General features: G+C 43.9%; 1 protein-coding gene across 2 annotated transcripts in view; it reads left to right on the top strand.

The window, feature by feature from the left end:
• The window catches only part of ATG14 (autophagy related 14), a 38,244-nt gene extending 19,569 nt beyond the window's left edge, over positions 1 to 18,675 (top strand). Inside the window, exons 5-11 of one of the 2 annotated variants that reach the window (XM_081228101.1) lie at positions 1,768 to 2,005; positions 4,893 to 5,122; positions 6,796 to 6,913; positions 8,439 to 8,529; positions 8,609 to 8,694; positions 15,491 to 15,587; positions 16,733 to 18,675. In XM_081228101.1, the coding sequence (XP_081084227.1) occupies positions 1,768 to 2,005; positions 4,893 to 5,122; positions 6,796 to 6,913; positions 8,439 to 8,529; positions 8,609 to 8,694; positions 15,491 to 15,587; positions 16,733 to 16,747 (875 nt within the window). In that variant the 3' untranslated portion in view covers positions 16,748 to 18,675. Of the gene's footprint in view, positions 1 to 1,767; positions 2,006 to 4,892; positions 5,123 to 6,795; positions 6,914 to 8,438; positions 8,530 to 8,608; positions 8,695 to 15,490 lie in introns of both variants that reach the window. The other variant, XM_081228100.1, reaches the window with a different exon arrangement.
• The last annotated feature ends 2,016 nt before the right edge of the window (positions 18,676 to 20,691 follow it).

Here is a 20,691-nt window from a genome sequence, read left to right as displayed (position 1 = left end):
GGCTTCAGTTGGACCTGGTGTAAGCAGCTAAGAGCCATGTGCTATAGGTGAGGTAAACACACATTACCATAGAGTTCCTGCAAGCAAGAGGTCTGGGGAGTGTTTATGGAGGGGGCCTTGATGAATGAGTACAGTCTGGACATTAGGAGAATAGGAGAAAATAGTGTTCCTAGAGAGATGTTGATTTGAACAACAGAATGGAGATAAATATTTAAGGAATGACTTGTCCGGCATCCATCCATCCATCTGCGCGCTTACTTAGTGTGTTCATTTGAAGTATCTAGTAATTGAATGAGACTGGAGTGAAGGGTGTGGAGAAGGGAACTGTGGGGTGTGTACCAGTTTGGTGGTGGCTGGGAGGCTGAGAAGTTAGGTCTGTGTTTGATCGGCAGAGGAGAACCGCTGAGCACTGGCTGTACTTTATGAAGACTGAGCCAGTGAAAGAGGGCTTGGAAGTGTGGAGTGGAACCAACTAGAGACAGGCAGGGTTTGGGTGAGAGTTAACCAGGATTGTGACAGTGGGAATGAAAAGAAAGACCTAGATGGAAGGAACTGTAGGACAGCTTATGGAATGGACCATCAAGAGATTGATTGAGGGGGGCTTCCCTGGTGGTGAAGTGGTTAAGAATCCACCTGCCAATGCAGGGGACACGGGCTTGAGCCCTGGTCCAGGAAGATCCCACATGCCGCAGAGCAACTAAGCCCGTGCACCACAACTACTGAAGCCCGCCCGCGTGCCTAGAGCCCGTGCTCCGCAACAAGAGATGCCACTGCAATGAGAAGCCCGAGCACTGCAACAAAGAGTAGCCCCCGCTCACCGCAACTAGAGAAAGCCTGCATGCAGCAATGAGGACCCAATGCAGCCAAAAATAATAAATAAATAAATTTAAAAGAAGAGAGAGGTTGATTTAGGACAGGTCAGAAATAATTGTGAAGTAGGGAGCCTAGCTTAAAATGTGTCGAGGAAAGATAATGAGCTTGGTTTTAAACTTATTTGAGCCTCTTAAGTTGTTCCTGGGTGTCTGAGATTTTACAGCCTGTTATTGCTACACTAGAGAAGTTTAGCTACAACCTGATCTGTTTGATAATACGTCTTGGGATCTAGAACCTGTAGGACCTTCATAAAAAGAATGTACGTTGGGAAGGACAAGTGTCTGTCTGTTTTCTCGTTGTATGGCCAGGCTCTGGTTACCCTTCCAGTGGTTAAAATGCTGGTGTATGGGAGGTGCTCACACCCTGCTGGGGGCGCTGCACTCCACTGTGACTTTTCAGGGCGTTGGTCTGTTTCTTTGCTGCATGACCACCTGCCGTGAGATTATCCCTGGGCTCTCTGAATGTAGCCCAAGGGACACTTAATAGTTTTCTAAGGAAAATCAGATAGCCAGTGAATTTTTCAAACTTAGAACTAGATCTCTTTTCTGCCCAACATAGCTGTTCTTCAGTGCTTACTGTAAGAAAGTCAAGGATTTTCTGTGCTAACCTTAAACTTGATAGTCTTGAGTGATGCTCCCTGATGTTGATTACAAATGGAGACCCAGAGTCATTTTAGTGGTGGTCCCCTTTGCTCTGTGCGTAATACCTACTTGAACTAAACTCCCAGTCTCCATACTTAGTGAATGTCATGTAGTTAATTTTATTGAGGTTTTGCTTTCAGTTTAGACTGCAGGAAGACACTTAATGCTTTGGGGGTGGCGGGGGCAGTGGTAGTGTGCAGTACCCAGGAACTATTTGTACAGCTCATTGTTGGATGTGATTTATTTATTTTAGATTCTGAAGGCCTCCTCAAAACCAAGGAAAAGAATCAGAAACTTTACACTCGAGCACAACGGCATCAGGAGAAAAAGGAGAAGATTCAGAGGCACAATCGCAAACTTGGTGACCTGGTAGAAAAAAAAAACACTGATTTAAGAAGTCATTATGAGCGTCTGGCAAATCTTCGGCGGTCTCACATATTAGAGCTCACCTCTGTCATTTTTCCAATCGAGGAAGTAAAGACGGGTGTGAGGTACGGTGAGTGAGTCTTTTGACTCTAGGAAAACACAAGTTCCAAAGATCAAGTATCTTTCAACTATGTCAGCACATTTATTGGGCCTCATTCTGGGTTTTCCTGGTAATGAAACTTGAGTCTTACCTGCTTCAGCAAACAGTAAACACTGCAGGAATTTGGGGAGGTGGCCAGGGTGAAGGATGGTGGCCCTCGGAGAAGTGAGGCCCAGGCTTGTATACTTGTAGAGCTTCCAGATGACGGGCAGGCTCACATCCCTGATCAGGAACCATCTCGTGGCTGCAGGGCCGCTTGGGCTGTTTATTAGTCAAATGCTGTGAGGCGGGTTTTTGAGCCTCGAAGTCTTAGTTCCTTGTCTGTTAGATGGGGATAATAAATGCCTACTTCACAGAGAAGTCATGAGCTAAGATGGAAGAAAACACCCCAGGCTCTCTTACTTGGTGGGCAGGACATGCTGACTCTGCCTTTTCCTGGTAACCAGCATGTCAAGCACTGGTCGTCTCACTGGCTGTAGTGCACAGACACCCTCAGGAGTCCGTGGGGTGGACAGGATGGTGGTTCCCCCCGGCTGTTCATCAGAGTCACTCAGGAACTTCAGGAAAAGGCAGGTGCCAGAGGACACAGCTCCAGCCTCCCAGTTTATCTCATAATACTTTATTTTTTAAACTTCCCCAGATGATGCTGGTGATCATCTAGGTTCTGAAACTTCCACTGAAGAGTTTCGATTGCTTTCTGACTAACCATCGGGCTGTCCCAGCTGAGGATTTCCCTGTCTCTTCTGGTTACCCTTACTTTCCGGCAACTTTCCCTGGAATTGGACAGTCAGTGGACTGTTGCTACTTAGGACTTAGTGTTTGCTGCCTCTGCTTCAGTCTTTCCTTTCGTCTGTTGCCAGAGTTGGCTTCCTAAAAGCCTAAAGGTCTGACTGTTGCTTCTAGCTTGACGACCTGCTCTCTGACTCTTACCAAGTAATTTGTCATTAGTAATAGTTAGCAAATATAAAACTAAAAAGGCAGATGCAAAATAGAGAAGAATTCAAAGCTCAGAAATAGACCCCAAGGTGGCATTTTGGATCAGTGGGGAAAAGTTGGATTATCCAAAAATTGGTGTAAAGACAGCTGGCCAGGGCTTTGAGGGGGAAAAAGCTGACAGACAGAAACACTCTTGTCAAATTAAACTCTGATGGGCCCAGATAGCGATGTTAGAACACATTATAGTAAACAAGGACTAGGATACTGTTCCAGATTTTGCGAGACTAAGGAGACTGACAACTGAATATAAAGTCGCAGGAGAGAAATTGTGGAGAAAATCTTTCTCTTCCATGCCTGTACTGTTTAAATCTTGTATGTTAGTATATATTACTATATATCATGAATTTTTTAAGCTGATAGTTTTGAAGTTATCCCTATCATAAGATTTCTTGTTCATTCACATTTCTTCTCAACCTGCCTTGAGTGGAAGGAGGAAGTAGAGGTACAGCTTAGAACTGGCCACAGCGCCCTCCCCCAGTCCTGTCCGGACAGCCAGTAGGAGTGCACTTACGTGCACCTGGTGGCAGAGGAAGAAGGATTGAGAGCCACTGGCCAAGAGGATGGATCCTAAACTTAGCGCAGCATAGAAGGCCCTTCCCAGCCTGTGCATTTCGTCCCTCCTCTTCCAACACCACCTCCTGGCACTTCCTTCGTGCCTCCTACAGGCAACCACGCTGATCCGTCTGCTCCCCAAACCCACCACGTTCTTCCCCCCGCCTGCACGGTACCTGCCGAGCCTTCTCATTCACCTTCCATGCTCCAGGCCAGCAGTGCTCAAAGTGTGGTCTGTGGACCTCTCTGGGTCCCTGAGGCCCTTTCACGGGGTCTGTGCAGTCAAAACTGTTTTCATAATAATATTAACACTGTGTTTTCCCTTTTCACTCTCTTGACGTTTGCACTGGTGGCTCAAAAGCCGTGGTGGGTAAAACCTCTGTCTTGACAGATATCAAGGCAGTGACGCCATAGTGTAGTAATCGTGGTTGTGTTCCACAGTGTCCTTGCGGTGTACAAAACTAGCCAGTTTCACATCAAGAACACTATTGATGAAGCAGCAGAAATTACTCATTCTAGTTAAATTATGTCTCGACCCCTGCGTGCACATGTGATTGTGCCGTGCAGCGAGATAGGAAGTCTGCAGAAAGCACATTTGCTGCATGCTGAAAGCCGTGGTGGCTCAAGGGAGAGCCCTTGAGTGAGTTGTAAGCAAAACTAGTTGGTTTTTCCATGGAACACTGTATCTACTTGAAAGCACAATGGAAAGACATGGGTATTAAAGAGATTTTTTCAAAAGTCATGATCAGTGCTGCACTGTGCTGTGAACTCAGCTGGTAAGCAAATAATGTCACCGTTTGCTAATTTTCTTGTTTTGAAAAATACAGATTTTTTTTCATAAAAACATGCTATGTTACATGTAATGGGTTTCTTATTTTTGAATCAGTTAATAATTTAAAATTTTCTCAGATTTCTAATACAATAAATATTAATAGATCTAACCTACATACAGAAAACTCTTTGGGATCCTCAAAATGTTTTAAGCGTGTAAGGGGGTCTTGAGACCCAATAGTTGGAGAACCTAACACTTGAAGCCCTGGTTCATGTCTTCCTCACATGCTGTGGGCTTCTGTGCCACAGCTGGTGTGACCTTCACCTCTGATGGAATTGCTTACCTCTGTATATTCCAATTAAATTCCTGTCCTCAACAGATACTCAACTTCTAATAAAATTTATGACTTGTACGTGAAAAAAAAAATTCCTGTCCTCACGTGCATCTTCCCAGTGTTCTGCATATCTGCCAAGTAATTGCATGCTCTTCAAAGCCCAGCCCCTTGACATCCATATGCATCTTTGGTTTTTAGAGATCCCACAGACGTGTCTTCAGAGAGTGACAGTGCCATGACCTCCAGCACCGTGAGCAAGCTTGCCGAAGCCCGGAGGACAACTTACCTCTCAGGGAGATGGGTCTGTGACGATCACAACGGGGACACCAGCATTAGCATTACAGGGCCCTGGATTAGCCTTCCCAACAACGGGGACTACTCTGCCTACTACAGTTGGGTGGAAGAGAAGAAAACCACGCAGGGGCCTGGTGAGAAGCAAGTAGTCTTTGAAAACTTTTATAAATATATATTTTTAATTGAGGTAAAATTTATATAACAAAATGAACAGTTTTAGAGGAAACAGTTCAGTGGCATTTAGTGCATTCACAGTGTTGTGCAACCATCACCTCTGTCTAGATCCAAAGCATTTTTTTCACTCCAAACAAAAGCTCTGGGGCTTGAAGCAGTCACTCGTATTCCCACCTCTTCCCAGCCCTTGGGAACCACTGTTGTGCTTTCTGTCTCTATAGGTGTCTCTTCTGGATATTTCATATAAATGGGATCATACAATATGTGGCCTTTTGTGTCTGGCTTTTTTTCATTTAGCATAATGTTTTCAAGGTTCATCCACATTGTAGCATATATCAGCATTTCATTTTTTTTTTTTTTTTTTTTGGCAGTACGCGGGCCTCTCACTCTTGTGGCCTCTCCCGTTGAGGAGCACAGGCTCCGGACGCGCAGGCTCAGCGGCCATGGCTCACGGGCCCAGCCACTCCGCAGCATGTGGGATCTTCCCGGACCGGGGCACGAACCCGCGTCCCCTGCATCGGCAGGCAGACTCTCAACCACTGTGCAACCAGGGAAGCCCTCATTCTTTTTTGTTTTGTTTTGTTTTTTTTTCTTTTGCAGTATGCGAGCCTCTCACTGCTGTGGTCTCTCCCGTTGCGGAGCACAGGCTCCGGACGCGCAGGCTCAGCGGCCATGGCTCACGGGCCCAGCCGCTCCGCGGCATGTGGGATCTTCCCGAATCGGGGCACGAACCCATATCCCCTGCATCGGCAGGCGGACTCTTAACCACTGCGCCACCACGGAAGCCCCTCATTCTTTTTTGACTGAATAATACTCCATTGCATGAATATGCCACATTTTATCAGTGGATGGACTGAAAACATGTATTTTTTTTTAGACATTTCACTGTTTTGGGGTCAATATTGTTTTATTTATATAAAAAGATCTATTTAAAGAGTGTATAGCCCATTGAGTCCCATTTTTATAAGTTTCTAACTTTGTAGAGAACTTTATCAGTCCTAAATGGAGATTGAAATACCCCAGTAGAAAAACCCTTTACAACTTCAGTAGCTTCTCTTTGGTGGAGAAAGAGTATTCATTCAGTCATCCAGCAAGTATTTAGTGAGTATGTGCTTTCTGTCATGCACGGTGCAGATGCTACAAAGGTGATGTCACCAAGACAAGTGTAGCCCTTTGCCTTTCTGTGGAGAGGAGGGGAAGCAAGTAATGATCAAAGGCATCATACACTGAGTATGGGCTGTGGACAACGGAACCAGCACCTTCAGGGATGGGGCTACAAAGGAAGGAACTACTTCTCCATAGGGTAGTCACGGGAGGCCTCTCTGAGGAGGTGACATTTAAGTTGGGCATTAATTGTTCGGATAAATAATACATTATCAGGTCCAAGTAGCTCAGACATCAGTTTCATTTATGCTGGCTCCATTTAGGCCCATTTGCTTAGCTTACATTCCACTCAACAAAAATCATAAACAATGAAATATTAATGTCTGGCCATGGACCTCTTATTACTAGAGAGTAAAGCATAGCCATCAATAATGTATTGACAAAACCACAAATCACAAAAATCCAGGTTCATTAATATTTTTGTTGAAATTAAAGCTGTTTGTGTATGGCTCTTGTTTTTATACTTTAGATATGGAGCATAATAACCCTGCTTACACGATTAGTGCTGCGTTGTGCTATGCGACTCAGCTGGTCAACATTTTGTCTCATATACTTGACGTAAATCTTCCCAAAAAGCTGTGCAACAGGCAAGTAATTGAAGACAGTGATGTCATCTTTATCATGGCTCTCTCATTTCCTATTGTGTTCTTTATTCTAATTAAAACAAAAACAAGAATTTAAGTATCAAGAGAGAAAAGGTCTGACCATGAAATATTGAGATTGATTTCATAAGCCTAATGTGCAAATTTGTGTCATTATCTTACAATTGCACATGACGTCTTTTTTTTTTTTTTTTTTTTGGCGGGCCTCTCACTGTTGTGGCCTCTCCCGTTGCGGAGCGACAGGCTCCGGACGTGTAGGCTCAGCAGCCATGGCTCACGGGCCCAGCCGCTCCGCGGCATGTGGCATCCTCCCAGACCGGGGCACGAACCCATGTCTCCTGCATCGGCAGGCGGACTCCCAACCACTGCGCCACCAGGGAAGCCCCACATGACGTCTTTGAAAAGACCGTGGAATTCTCCCATGTGAAAAGATAATTTAAGGGAAAACCAGGATATTCAGAGGGCATGCTTATGTGTAAGAACTGGATAAATTGTAACACTTTGATTTTTTTTTTTAATGAAAAACACGTGGTTTAAAATTTTTTTTAATTGTCAAGGTTTATAGTCCACCCAGTTCCTACGAAGACCTTCCTGTCTCCCTCCAGTTATCCTTGCATTTCAAGTAAATATTAATGTGTGTTATTACCACTACCACCACCCCCCTTTAAACACAAAAGGTATCATGCTAAACTAAGGTGTTTTGCACCTTGCTTTTTAAATTTGTTATTTATTTACGAAGATTTGTTGAGCACCTGCTATGTTCTAGGCACTGAGGGGGTACAGTGGTGATGAAAACATAACCTCTGCCCTTCTGACACTTAACTTTAACGTAGAGACACGTGATAAACGAACAGTACGTCAGGTGGTGATGAGTGCTCGGGAGACCATTAGCGCAGGTGAAAGAGCGGGCCTGTGAGGGCAAGGCAGGGTTTACCACGTCTGACTGGGTAGGTGTGGAATCACACGTCAACCTGGGGGAGGCCGGGAGCAGGCCACAGGGATCCCTGGGCAAGGAGAAGGGCAGCTGCAGAGCCCCGGGAGAGTGAGAGGACGAGGCAGCAGGGACAGGAGGCTGCAGATGCTGTGGCGCCTTACAGGGCCGTCGCTGGCTGTCACTCTGCCTAACGTGGAGAGTAGCAAAGTTTTCGTTTGTACACATGTACCAAGATCCTACTGGTCTGCTCTGTCCCCAGTTCATAAGTCAAGGAATAATCTTGTACATTCATTGTTTTATTAGTGTGCAAGCATTTGTGTAGAGTGAGTTTTCAGAAGTAGGATTGCTTGGTCAAAAGATAGGTGCATTTGTCATTTTACGGATTTGGTGAAATTGCTATGAGAGCAGTAGTTCATCCTTAGAAGAGTTTCTGTTAAGTGCAATTTATTAAGAGCAAAGGACATGGGGTATGTTTTGTACTGAACTGTAGTGTAAAGCATACTCTTCAAAATGAACATTTTAACATAGAATTTCTTCAAAAATCACAGCTTTACAAATCGTACATTTATTTTACAGTGAATTTTGTGGAGAAAACCTCAGCAAACAGAAATTTACTCGAGCAGTGAAGAAACTAAATACAAATATTCTTTACCTGTGCTTTTCTCAGGTATGGAGAATAACACTGTGAGCTAATTTTTAATTTGTTACATGGTTGAAAATATTAATCAGTTTTTTTCTTTTTCTAGCATGTAAATTTAGATCAATTACAACCACTGCATACTCTCAGGAATCTAATGTACTTGGTCAGTCCGAACGCTGAACACCTAGGCAGGTAAGAAGGGTGTTTGTTACTTTTCTCTAAGTGGTGGTGTTATGACGACTTTTAAGTAGAGTTGCTGTATGTGTGGGCAGAGAACAGGGGCCTGATCCCAAGCCCCAAACTCTCCAGAAGGGACAAAGATAACACAGTCCTGTATGGAAGGAAACAAGGGCTAGTCATATTTGATCCCTTATGGTCCTTACATAATCATTTCTCAGAGGAAATTAGTATCAAACATTTTGAACACCTAAAACAGAATAGAAGAACCCTTATATTCCTGGAGTAGGGACTTCTTGTGCTGTCCCTGAAGATCAAAATCTGTTACTTTGAATCCACATCTGATTCTTCCGTAGCTCTGCCTAGTGTCTCTCCCGATTCTTGTGCATTTTCTTTTGTGCCTGTTCATTCTTTCCCATCATAACAATTCTTCACAATTTTCTTTTTGTCACTGAGTCCATCTGGCCACCATTTGTTGGAGATAAAGGGTATGAGAAGTTTATGAGATGAACTAGTTTGAAATCCATTATCTTAAAAACAGGAGTAAGTAACAAAAAAGACCAACCAGGACTGGTCTATGGGATCTTTTTATTCTCTCAGCCCTTAAAAGCATGACGTAGATGAGGCTTATCTTTGGGACCAAACAAGACCCATTCTCTGGGTGCTTATCTTTTTCCCTTGCTCTGAGCAGTCTCTCTATACATTTCTGCAGATATGACTCGGTTAATGTATTTGAACTTTTGAAAGAGAAGAAAGAAAAACAAAAGATGGGAAAGTTCTTTTGGGACTCCCTTCCCCATCATTCATTTTCTTTGACACTGGAACCGTGGCTCAAGGGGAGACCCCCTCCATGTTGCAGTGAATTTAACCTTGGTAATCTGCCCTTAACCTTGTTTTGTGTTTCTTCTCTTCCTCAACACCCCCCCATTTAAAACCATAGTTAACTTTCCTGGGACACAGACCCCTCTGGGAAAAGCTGTGAAATCTCTCCAGGAAACTGCACATACACCTAGAATTTTGTGCCATTTTAGAGGGAGTTCATTCTCCTCACCCCAAATCCCATTCATTAGTTTATAAGCCTCAGAAGCCTGTTAGAAATCCATCCCGTTTTTAGTGGTTGATTCCTGTGAGTTTGCTTGCCATCCTCTCTATACATTATTTGTAAAGCATTCCACGTTAGGAAATTTATCCTTAATAATAACAGCTAATATTTATTGAGCCAATATTTATTGACACTGTGCCAGCTGCTTTACCTGCATAAGATCAACCTGATAGATGGGAGAAAAGCAATGAATAAAATTCAGTTCCCATTAATAATTAAAGGAAAACAATTAGCAAATTAAAAATAGGTTATTAATAAAGGATACTTACTACAAACCTACAGCAAAAACTACTAGACTTAATGACATGTTACTTACATTGATATTTAATAGAACCTTTCCCTTACAGTCAGGAAAAGCCACAAATGCCTACTATCACTGCTATGTTAACATTGCTGTGGAGGCCTAGCCAAGGCAAAAGATTTTTACAAAGAAGTAAGGTGTGTTTATATTGGAAAGAAGGTGAGATTGGTAGATGGTGTGATTATTGAACTGGTTATCCAAGAGAACTAAGTAACTCTTAAGAAATGATAGTTCAGTATGGTGCCTAGATACAAGCTCAACGTACAAAGACCAATTGCTTTCTTATATGCCAACAACTAGTTAGAAAATGTAATGGAAAAAAGGTCCCTTTTATTGTAGCAACAAAAAGTATAAATTACATAAGAATAATCCTTACAAAATATTTGTAAACCTATATAAAGAAAATATGAAACGTAAAAAAAAATTATTCAACATGTATTTCCTGAATGTCTGTCAGGCACTGTATGAGGTATGGGACTGAATGAAAGTAAGCCCGATGCCGCGAAGACCCTTAGGATTTTCTAGGATGGGAAGCCTCAGTATGGTAAAAATGCTACTTCTGCCCAAAAGGAAACCTGATCAGAATTTCAACAGATATTTCATGGAACTTTGTTAAGCTGATTCCAAAGTTCAACTAGAAGCACAGTCTGAAAGGAAATTTTGAAAAAGAACAATAAGGGATGGGCTTGGCCCCTTTTAAAACATAGTATAAAGGTAATTAAAACCTTTATTATCTGCTGTTAGCACGCAAATAGGTGGAGCAATTAGAGGAAGAAAATAAAGAGGCCAAAAACAGGTCCTCGTATGTGTAGGAATATAATAGATGATAGGGTGGCATGTTGAATCGGATAATAATAGCTCAGTGGTGGTAGGCCAGTTGGGTGTTTATGTGGGGAAAAGTTGGAATCATACTACATTCCATATGTAAAAATAAATTCCAGATGATATGAAAGAACTTATTACTTTATTTTTTAATAAAACCTGTGAAATAACTAGGAGAAAAGACAATTTTTATAATCACAGGGTGGGGAGGGAATTCCCAAGCAAGCTACAAAACCCAAAAACCATAAAGGAAAGGAGTTACACATTTTACTGTGTCAAAACAAAATGTCTCTGGTAAAAATACCATAAACAAAGTTAAAAGACAAGCAACAGGTATGTTTTGCAACCTTTATAATAGACAACGGATTAAAGTCTAGACGACTTAAATCTTTCAAATCCATAAAAGAAAGATAAACCTAATAGAAAAATAGACAAAGGATTCAGGCAGGCATTTCACACAAAAGAAGTGCAAGTAGTCAGTATTCAAATGGAAAAAAATCTTCAGCCTCAGTCAAGAATAAAGAAATGCACTTCTAAACAGCTTTCTAGTTTTCAACCATCAGTTTGGCAAAAATGGAAAGGATGGATGATAACCCAGTGTTGCTGGTTGTTTAGGAAAACAAACACCTTTCTTTTAGAGCTGGATTTCTTTGGTGGGTCTGAAGTTTTCTTTGGGCTGCCCTCAAGTCAGCTGTCCATTTAGAGGGCTCTGTCCGACAGGAGTACACGTGCACAGCCAGGCTGTCGAGTTCGTGTCTGTGAGCCAGGAGGTCAGGAGGTAAGCCTCAGGAGGCCCCTTTCACACCTGCCTCAGTCAGGATCAAGGCTTTAGAGAGGTTGTTAATAAACCTGGGTGGGACTTGCTGCTTCCATTGAGACCAGCTGAACTGAGGATCCCATCCTGAATGCAACATACACTTTTTTTTTCTTTGAAATAAATTCAAACTTACAGAAAAATTGCAAAAAATAAAAATAGTACAAAGACACATATACCCTTTGCCCAGATTCACCTTTGCTGGTATTTTTACCATGTTTGCTTATCATTTGTGCAGTTTCTCTCTCTCTCTTATCTTCATAAATACACGTACATACCCAAAAAACTTTTTTGCTCCTGAACCCTATGAGGATAAGTTACATACATCATGGCTGTTGACCCTTAAATACTTCAATATGTATTTTTTAAAAATAGGGATATTTTCTTGCTTTTAACCACAGTACAGTTATCAACATCAGCAAATTTAACATTGATACAATACTGCCATATGCACATTTTGTAAGTGGACCAAAAATGTCCTTTATAGCACCTCACCCCAAGTACAGGGTCCAGTCTTGAGTTGGATGTTGTGTTTAGTTGCTATGTTTCTTTAACCTCCTTTAAATCTGGAACATTTTCACAGCCTCGTTTGTTTTTCATGACATTACCGTTTTTTCCTTCTTTTTTAATAGAACTTTTATTCTGATGTTTCCTTGAAATGAGATCAGGTTATACATTCCAGGCTGGAATGCTGCCTAGGTGAATGTCTCCTGGGTATCACATCCAGAGGCCCACAGTGGCCATCTGTCCCTCATTGGTGATGCTAATTTGATCACCCAGTCAAGATGCTTTCTACCTTCTCCTCTGTACAATTCCTATATTTTTCCTTCCTTGCAACTAATAAGCAGTCAGTTGGGAGACGCTTTGAGACCATGCAGTTATCCTCATCAGAATTTCCCCCTGGATTTAATATCTATTGATTTTTCTTACGTGATCCAGTCTTTACCATGATTAATACATCTTTTTTTTTTTTTTTTGCGCGGTACTCGGGCCTCTCACTGTTGTGGCCTCTCCCGTTGCGGAGCACAGGCTCCAGAGGCGCAGGCTCAGCGGCCATGGCTCACGGGCCCAGCCGCTCCACGGCATGTGGGATCCTCCTGGACCGGGGCACGAACCCGTGTCCCCTGCATTGGCAGGCAGACTCTCAACCACTGCGCCACCAGGGAAGCCCCTAATACATCATTTTTATCCAAAGTTTATAGTTTACAGTAGGGTTCACTCTTGAGGTTGTATATTCTATCATATAATATTTTTGAAATATTTTGCAAAAGAGACTTCCTACAAGCCAAAAAGAACATTTTGTTGCCTTAATCGATGAGAATAACTCCCTACAGCATCATGAAAAAATGAGTACTCTTGGCTTCAGAGTCCTGAATAAAAAGATATCAATTATTAAGCTAAACTGAAAACTGAAGGAATGATTTGAAAATCTTTATTCCCAAAGCCATTAAGTGAAAAGACTTAATTCTTTTGCTAGTTAATTTTGTGTGGTGTGTGTGTGTGTGGCTTGGGGTATGCTGGGCAGGTAACAGATCTCGAAGCTAGAAGTGATAGGACAGAGGCTGAGTGGAGAAACGTCTTCTGCTCTCACAGGTCCTCAGAAATGTAGGTTACTCGTTGGAACCAAAATTGTTCAGACTGGCCACTTTGGGAATCACTTACTAGTTTTTTCTTTTCTTTTTTTTTTTTTTAACATCTTTATTGGAGTATAATTGCTTTACAGTGTTGTGTTAGTTTCTGCTGTACAACAAAGTGCATCAGCTGTACGTATACATATGTCCCCATATTGCCTCCCTCTTGTGCTTCCCTCCCTCCCTCCCTGTAGTTTTTTCATTAGAAGTACTTAATTGGGCACCTTCTCCAGGCCAGCTGGACTCTGCCCCATGCAGTTCCAAGCACAGAACTGGAGTCCCCGTGGCTTCCGGCAGGGAGCTCTGCCTGGAGGGAGTGTCATTTCCCCCCGTGTATCACTCCTGCCTGTTTCCTGGGAAAACCCTTAAAGAGAGGGCCTGGGGGTGACGGCAGTCTCACGCCGAGACGGACCCCAAGAGGAGATCTGGCAGCATGAAATAGGAACAGAAAACAGGCTGTGCCTCGTGGGCTGGCAGCAGGGAAGTGACGGCCGTGGAGAGCTGACCTGGGTCTATGAGGGAGCCTGGGGGGTTGGGGAGATGAAACCCGGCAGTAGATGCTGAGGCCCCCTGGACAGTGAAGCTGAACAGAACAGAATCCAAGAGCTTTGTGTTCAGGAAAAGAGGGAGCCCAGCTAAGGCACTTACATTGTGACCATTTTTTGGTAGGCAGCTGCCATGAGGAGAGGGGTGGAGGCAGCTCTCAGCAAGCTGAGGGGTGGAGGGAGGCTGACCGGAGGAGGTGGGACCCCGGGGAGCAGGGGCGGGGGTGCAGTGAGGGCCTGAGCTGGGGGGACACAGGGTGGAAAGGCGGCTTATTTGGTCATAGCAGGCGGGAGCGTGAGGGAGGAGGGGAAGAGCCCTCGCTGGCTTGTGTTTTGAGACTGGTTGGCTCAGACATGTGAGAGGCCAACGGGGACTCCATTGCCTGGAACAGAAATGCTGGCTATACGCTATTGCTGTGTTTTAGCTGGGAAGCAGGGTTGTCTTGGAAGAATGAAGGTTGCTTGACCCTGGGAAAAGTGAGTCAGAAGGTACAGGTCTGGTGAGGTGCGCTGGAGGCCGACGCTAGGCTTTTATCATCATAAAGGCTGCAGAGAAGTTTAGACCATAGACTAAAATGACAGGCTGTACAATTCTAAGTTATTTCTCATGTCTCTTGTTTTTGCTGATGTCTGTCATTTTCCCCAAAGTAACTGTCAGTGAAACTCTTAAGTGAACCAAGGCATTGTGTCCTTATCTTGGGGACAACAGGAGGGAGGCTGTTGGAGTGATGTGGTCCCACCCTGTAGCTGGCTGCAGGGAACCCCCCTGGAGGGGCAGTAGGTGGGGTGACTGCCCACCCAAAGGAAATGCAGCCTGGCTCCCCTGAGGCAGGAGCTAGAAAGGGGGCACGGAAGAGCAGCAGGGCTGTGTGGAGTTTGCTCACAAGAGTTCCACAGTGACACTGAGGGGCGGTCACAGGGGATGAGGCCGGACTTGGAGGTGATGATGTCATTAGGGACCTTTGGGAAATAAAAATAGTTTTCTCCTGAAATGTAGTGCAGAAATATGCACTATTCCAGATGAATATGTTCTAAATAGTTGTATCTCATTCAATGCTGTAAATGTGTCCCTAGAAAATTATGTAATGATATCTTAAAATGCGTGCAGGAGCTTGCTATTGACACTAATCCAAGGAAGCTTTGCTAACATGCATACAACCCTATCACTTAGCCCCTGTGAGTCTTAAGAGTTTAATATTTGGGGGCTTCCATGAGGCAGAGAACACCTGTACAGTTTTATCGTTCCACTGATATGCCTGTGTATGCATCAAGTGACTCTTTCTGTCAGAATTCTCTCCTTGGCATGCATGGATACTGTGGTGGTTTGAAACAGGAAATCGTATGTTGGACCAGCATGCCTAGTCTCATCGGATGGGTTTCTTCCATCCAGGGTCTGCCCAAGTAGGTTGAGTTGAGGGAAAGTGTGGTGTGATGTTTTTTTCATTACTTGGATGGCCATTATTATTAAGTAAAGAAAAGCTCGATTCTAGACCAGGCGTGGGTGTGGTGACGGCTCTGGGCCTGCCTCGTCCCGTCGGGTCTTCTGTTGCGAGCGGGGTGCTTGCCTTAAAGGGGCCCCTCCCTGTCTGCGCACAGGTCAGGACCCTTTGAAGTGCGCGCAGATCTGGAGGAGTCCATGGAGTTTGTGGATCCCGGAGTTGCTGGAGAATCAGACGAGAGTGGAGACGAGCACGTAAGTGACGAGGAAACCGACCTGGGCACCGACTGGGAGAACCTGCCCAGCCCCCGGTTCTGTGACATTCCTTCCCAGCCCGTGGAAGTCTCCGAGAGCCAGAGCACCCAGGCGTCCCCACCCATTGCGAGCAGCAGTGCTGGTGGGATGATCTCCTCGGCCGCGGCCTCCGTCACCTCCTGGTTTAAAGCTTACACTGGACACCGTTAACGAGCAGGGACTGAGACGCACCAGATCGGCCTGGAGAAAGCTCTTCCTCCAAGCCCTAGTAAACGTTTCGTGTTTAGCTAAGATAGTGCCTGGAACAGAAAGAGGTTAAGCTGTTGGATTTTTTTTAAAACAGGGAGATGAGCATTTCTCTTTGTCAATTGGGCCGTGGTGGTGACTGACATGCTTATGATAATTAACAGAACAGAGGGGTCACAGGCCCTTCTCCCAGACCAGCGCCGGTGGAGGAAGGCCCTGTGTGCATGGCCAGTTCTTTTGAGGCAGAAACACACACAACCCCTTCCAGCCACAGGCCGTTGGTCCCACAGACACAGCTGCCATGGCAGTCCCTGTGATGCTAAGACTGTTCCTAAACACTTTGCTTCAGAGGTTGAATCACAAGGAAGTGATTCCTGATGGTTAGGATTTGAAAGATAAAAACTGTTTACTATGAGTTTGTTTTTTTTTTTTTTTTTTTTTTTGCGGTACGCGGGCCTCTCACTGTTGTGGCCTCTTCCATTGCGGAGCACAGGCTCCGGACGCGCAGGCTCAGCTGCCATGGCTCATGGGCCCAGCCGCTCCGCGGCATGTGGGATCCTCCCGGACCGGGGCACGAACCCGTGTCCCCTGCATCGGCAGGCGGACTCTCAAACCACTGCGCCACCAGGGAAGCCCTATGAGTTTGTTTTTATGCCATTATTTTTTGTACAGAGAACAAGCAGGCAGTTTGAAACACTTGATTTCTTTATAATTTGGTCACGCTTGGTTTTTAGGTCAAGGATTTTTGTCTTGTTTTCAAAGCGTAGGGGTCTTTTTTGGTGGGGGAGGGGTAGTTTAAAAAAATGATTTCACTTGTGCCGCTCTCTTGTGGCCTGTTGGACATTCCTGTTTTCTTTCTCCCCACAGAGCAAAGAAACTAAGGTCTTTTTTTTCTGTAGGACCCACATCCATGAAGAGAAGAAATCCTGGCTGCAGTAATGTCCTAGAGATTTAAAAACTATTTCCTTGGATTTTGAGGGGAATTAAGTCCATTCGTACCTAGATTATTGAATTCCTACCATCCACACTATGTGCATTTTGAAATTGAACTTTTCTGTGAGTGAAAAATAAGTGATTAAGGTTGTTCCCTTATGGAAGCTAAATTCCTGCCTGGGTACAGGTTAAAAGCCACTGAAGTGGCCTGTGGTCATTTTTCTGGTGTCTGGTTTCTTTCTAAGGGATTTAGTAAGTGGCAGGTTTTCTAAGGAAAACCACCCTGCTTGTTTGTTTCCTAGAGGTCTTTGTTGCTCTAAAGACACTACTTACTACCTTTGCTCTGAAATGCAGAGCACAGCATTAACAGCTAATACTGCTCTTCTGTATCCTGGGAAAGCTCTGAAGGAAAGAATTTTCCCTCACCAAGAGATCCTTTTCAGCTAATGTGTCTTGTCCTTCTCTTAGTGACAATCTTGTAAGGAAACTGTAGAGAGGCATTATGTACAAATATGCAAGTAGATGTTTATTTTTAATAACTGCAAAAAGAAATCTGTGTAACAACTACAAAGTGAACTCCAGTGGAACATTCCTAACGGGCATACTCTTACCATGTCCTGTTAGTGTGATTAGCATGATAGTGCCTCATACATCACTCGGAGGTTTGCCCTGCCCTGTAGCTTCTTTTCTCCTTGGAATTGTTATAGTCGATACTTTGCCTCCAAATCCGAGGTGCTATATATAGCTCTTGCTGTTGGTATATTTAGTGTTTGGGTAGAGTTTGGGGTAGAATTGCAGAAGGGTGTTTATTCCTATCCAGGAGTCCCAAGATTCCTGACTGTAAATTTTCCACTTAGGGAGGAAACAGGCTTTCCTCCTTGTGGGTTCTTATACAGCCAGTATCTGTTTTAAGTGCTGGGCTTCATGATGGCTGGGTTGCATTGTCCCATCCAGGTCTGTAGTGTAGTTCATAGAGAGAGGCTGTGGTAGACTTTAACTAATACCAAATGAACTTAAAATCCCATAAGAGTTGTCTAGGCACTCAGACCCTCAGAAAGAAGAGCTTAGTCTTAAGAGTTGGAACACTGGGATTCGGGGCTTGGGGGCAGGGAATGACGGCAGCTGAAAGATGCACAACAGTCATGATTTGTCTCAAGTATTCCTCTTACGAAACCATGAGATCGCAAACCAGAGTAATTCAACAAAACTTACAAGGATATGGGAAATGTAGGGATCGATAGGGTATGTTTTGTTGTTAATATCAACTGGAGGCACTTTACTTAGGGTTAAATGATCAAACCTTTAATGGTTTTGAACACCAACATACTGGCTTACACTGCTGAGATATTTTGGTTTTCATTATTTTGCACTGGATCCACCCTGTAAATATTCTTAAATATACATTTCAACCACTGTTTTTTCTACTCTTTGCTGCTCATTAAAATCTTTCATGTAGGTGCCAGAACCATATGTAAACAGCTTTTTAAAAAATTGAAGCTGGTATTTTTTTTTTAAACAACAAGCCATAGAACTTGGTCATGTTTTCCATCATAAGACAATTTGTTGAAACAAGGTAATACTAAAAAAAACTCACAGGCACCAAATAGGCTGCTTAAAATGGTCTGTTAAAGACTTTTTTTGTAATGGAGTATAACTAAGGAAAGTTTTGCACATGTGTATGTAAGTTAAGGGGAAAAACAATGTCAACATTGGGGAGTGGACAGGATTCATTTAAGGAGTCGTGTATTGATAATTTGGGGAAGAACATTTGGTGGCATGCTGTTAAGAATCTCCTTGGGGCGTCATGTTGCAGGGATTCTCCACTGCTCTGCGACTTCCAAACCAGTTTGAGTCATACAAATGTTTTCTAAACTATTATTGTATTATTGCAATAAATCTTTTAACAGTACTTTGCAAATATGTATGTCTTTTTCAAGCTCTGATTATTCATTTCTACTGAATACATTGAGGGTAGCAAGAATGAGATCTAACTCTGGAGTATTTTATACAAATTAGAGGATAATTTTTTTTTAAGAATTTTTTGCCAGGTAATGTAAAATGCCTGTTAATACTTTTTAAAAATTACAGTGGTATTAACAGTAATGGTCCATCTTTAATAAGCTCGAAAATCGGTCGCTTACCAGTTACATCTTTCTCTAAAGATGCATTTTTCTCCTGTAGCCATCATTTGATGCAAGTCTCTGGCAGTGACTTCTGGTGTATTGCAACAGCCCCTTACGGAGGGAGGGAGGGTAAGATGGGGCCTTCTAGGTTGCCCGTATGGAATTTGCCTAGGCTTTCTTCAGCACGAGATAAAGGGCAGTGTTAGAGGGGATCTGTCAAGCTGAGAGAACAGAGTATTTTTGGAGAATCCCTCCCCTCTGTGTTTTGTTTTGTTTTTTGTTTTGTTTTAATAACTGTGTAGTCTCTCCCAGGTGGATAATCTGTACCTTTCAGGTTAGATTATTATGGAGGGCCACCTGCAAGGTGGATGGGGGATACCAAGAGTGATTACTGTGGAACAGCAAGACCAACTCAGAGAAGTACCAAGGAACATGGTCATCCTACTCCTTTACCTGCAGAAGGCCAGCCAGCAGCAGCAGAACAGGCAAGGAAATGAAAGAGTTCCTGAATAGGGTGTGATGTGCTTCAGTGTTAGTCCTTCGACCTCCCTGGGTAACAGTTAAACACGCTCCCATCTATGTGTGTACCCATAGATGCCCAGCCCTCAAAAGTTACATCATGATCGATGCAGGAATCAGGTTGAAGCAGATGGAAAGAACTAAGGATAACTTTGTCCTTAGTGGTTGGGAGGTGATTTGAAAATTGCTTCAACAAAATGTACCAGGAGGGCTTCCCTGGTGGCGCAGTGGTTGAGAGTCTGCCTGCCGATGCAGGGGACACGGGTTCGTGCCCCGGTCCGGGAAGATCCCACATACCGCGGAGCGGCTCGGCCCGTGAACCATGGCCGCTGAGCCCGCGTGTCCGGAGCCTGTGCTCCGCAATGGGAGAGGCCACAACAGTGAGAGGCCCGCGTACCGCAAAAAAAAAAAAAAAAAAAAAAATGTACCAGGAAATTTGAAACTGGCTTTCGGGCAAGTTATCTGAATCCCAGCTATGAAACACTCAGTGAGAGAAAGCCACCACTAGCACCCCATTCCAAGGATCTGGTGAGAAAATACCCTGGAAAAGAGGTTCACCATCTGCTTAAGAGTTTTACATAGGTGAAGTGGATTTCTTTTTTTTTTTTTTTTAAGATTTATTATTTATTATCTTTGGCTGCGTAGGGTCTCAGTTGCCGTACACGGGATCTTTCGTTGTGTTGCGCGGGCTTCTCTCTAGTTGTGGCGTGCAGGTTTTTTAATCTCTAGTTGTGGCGCACAGGCTCCAGGGCGCGTGGGCTCTGTAGTTGGCGGCACACGGGCTCCAGTTGAGGTGCGAGAGCTCAGTTGTGGCGCGCAGCTTAGTTGCACCGCGGCATGTGGGATCTTAGTTCCCCGACCAGGGATCAAACCCGCATCCCCTGCGTTGTAAGGTGGATTCTTTACCGTTGGACCACCAGGGAAGTCCCTTTTTAAAAAAAAAAAAAAAAAAAAAAAACAGAAACCACCAGTGGGACAGTCTTTTTAGAAGAAAAGGGATGGTAAAACAGCAAGAGCCACATCAGTGACTTTTTTGTTGTGCTTCTTCTGGGAAGGAGTGAGGGATAGTCTGGTGGGGAGAAAATCAGATGGAGAATTCAAATGGTCCCTTTAAAAAAGTGAGAAATAGGAGGTGTCTGCCAGCACTAGGTAAGTGTTGAAAAGTGGGCTGGAGTCAGTGGAGTGGAAGCAGCTCAGCGTCATGATGAAGGCATTAATAACCTCCAGGTGCATATCAGCTTGTTCATCATCTCCCCCTTTGGGCGTGGTTTTCTGGCATTTAC

Source organism: Mesoplodon bidens (assembly GCF_964165515.1).
Source record: "Mesoplodon bidens genome assembly, chromosome: 3".
NCBI classification, from domain to species: domain Eukaryota; kingdom Metazoa; phylum Chordata; class Mammalia; order Artiodactyla; family Ziphiidae; genus Mesoplodon; species Mesoplodon bidens.
The sequence above is the reverse complement of the archived record's forward strand: the minus strand, read 5'-3'. Positions and strand labels throughout refer to the sequence as shown.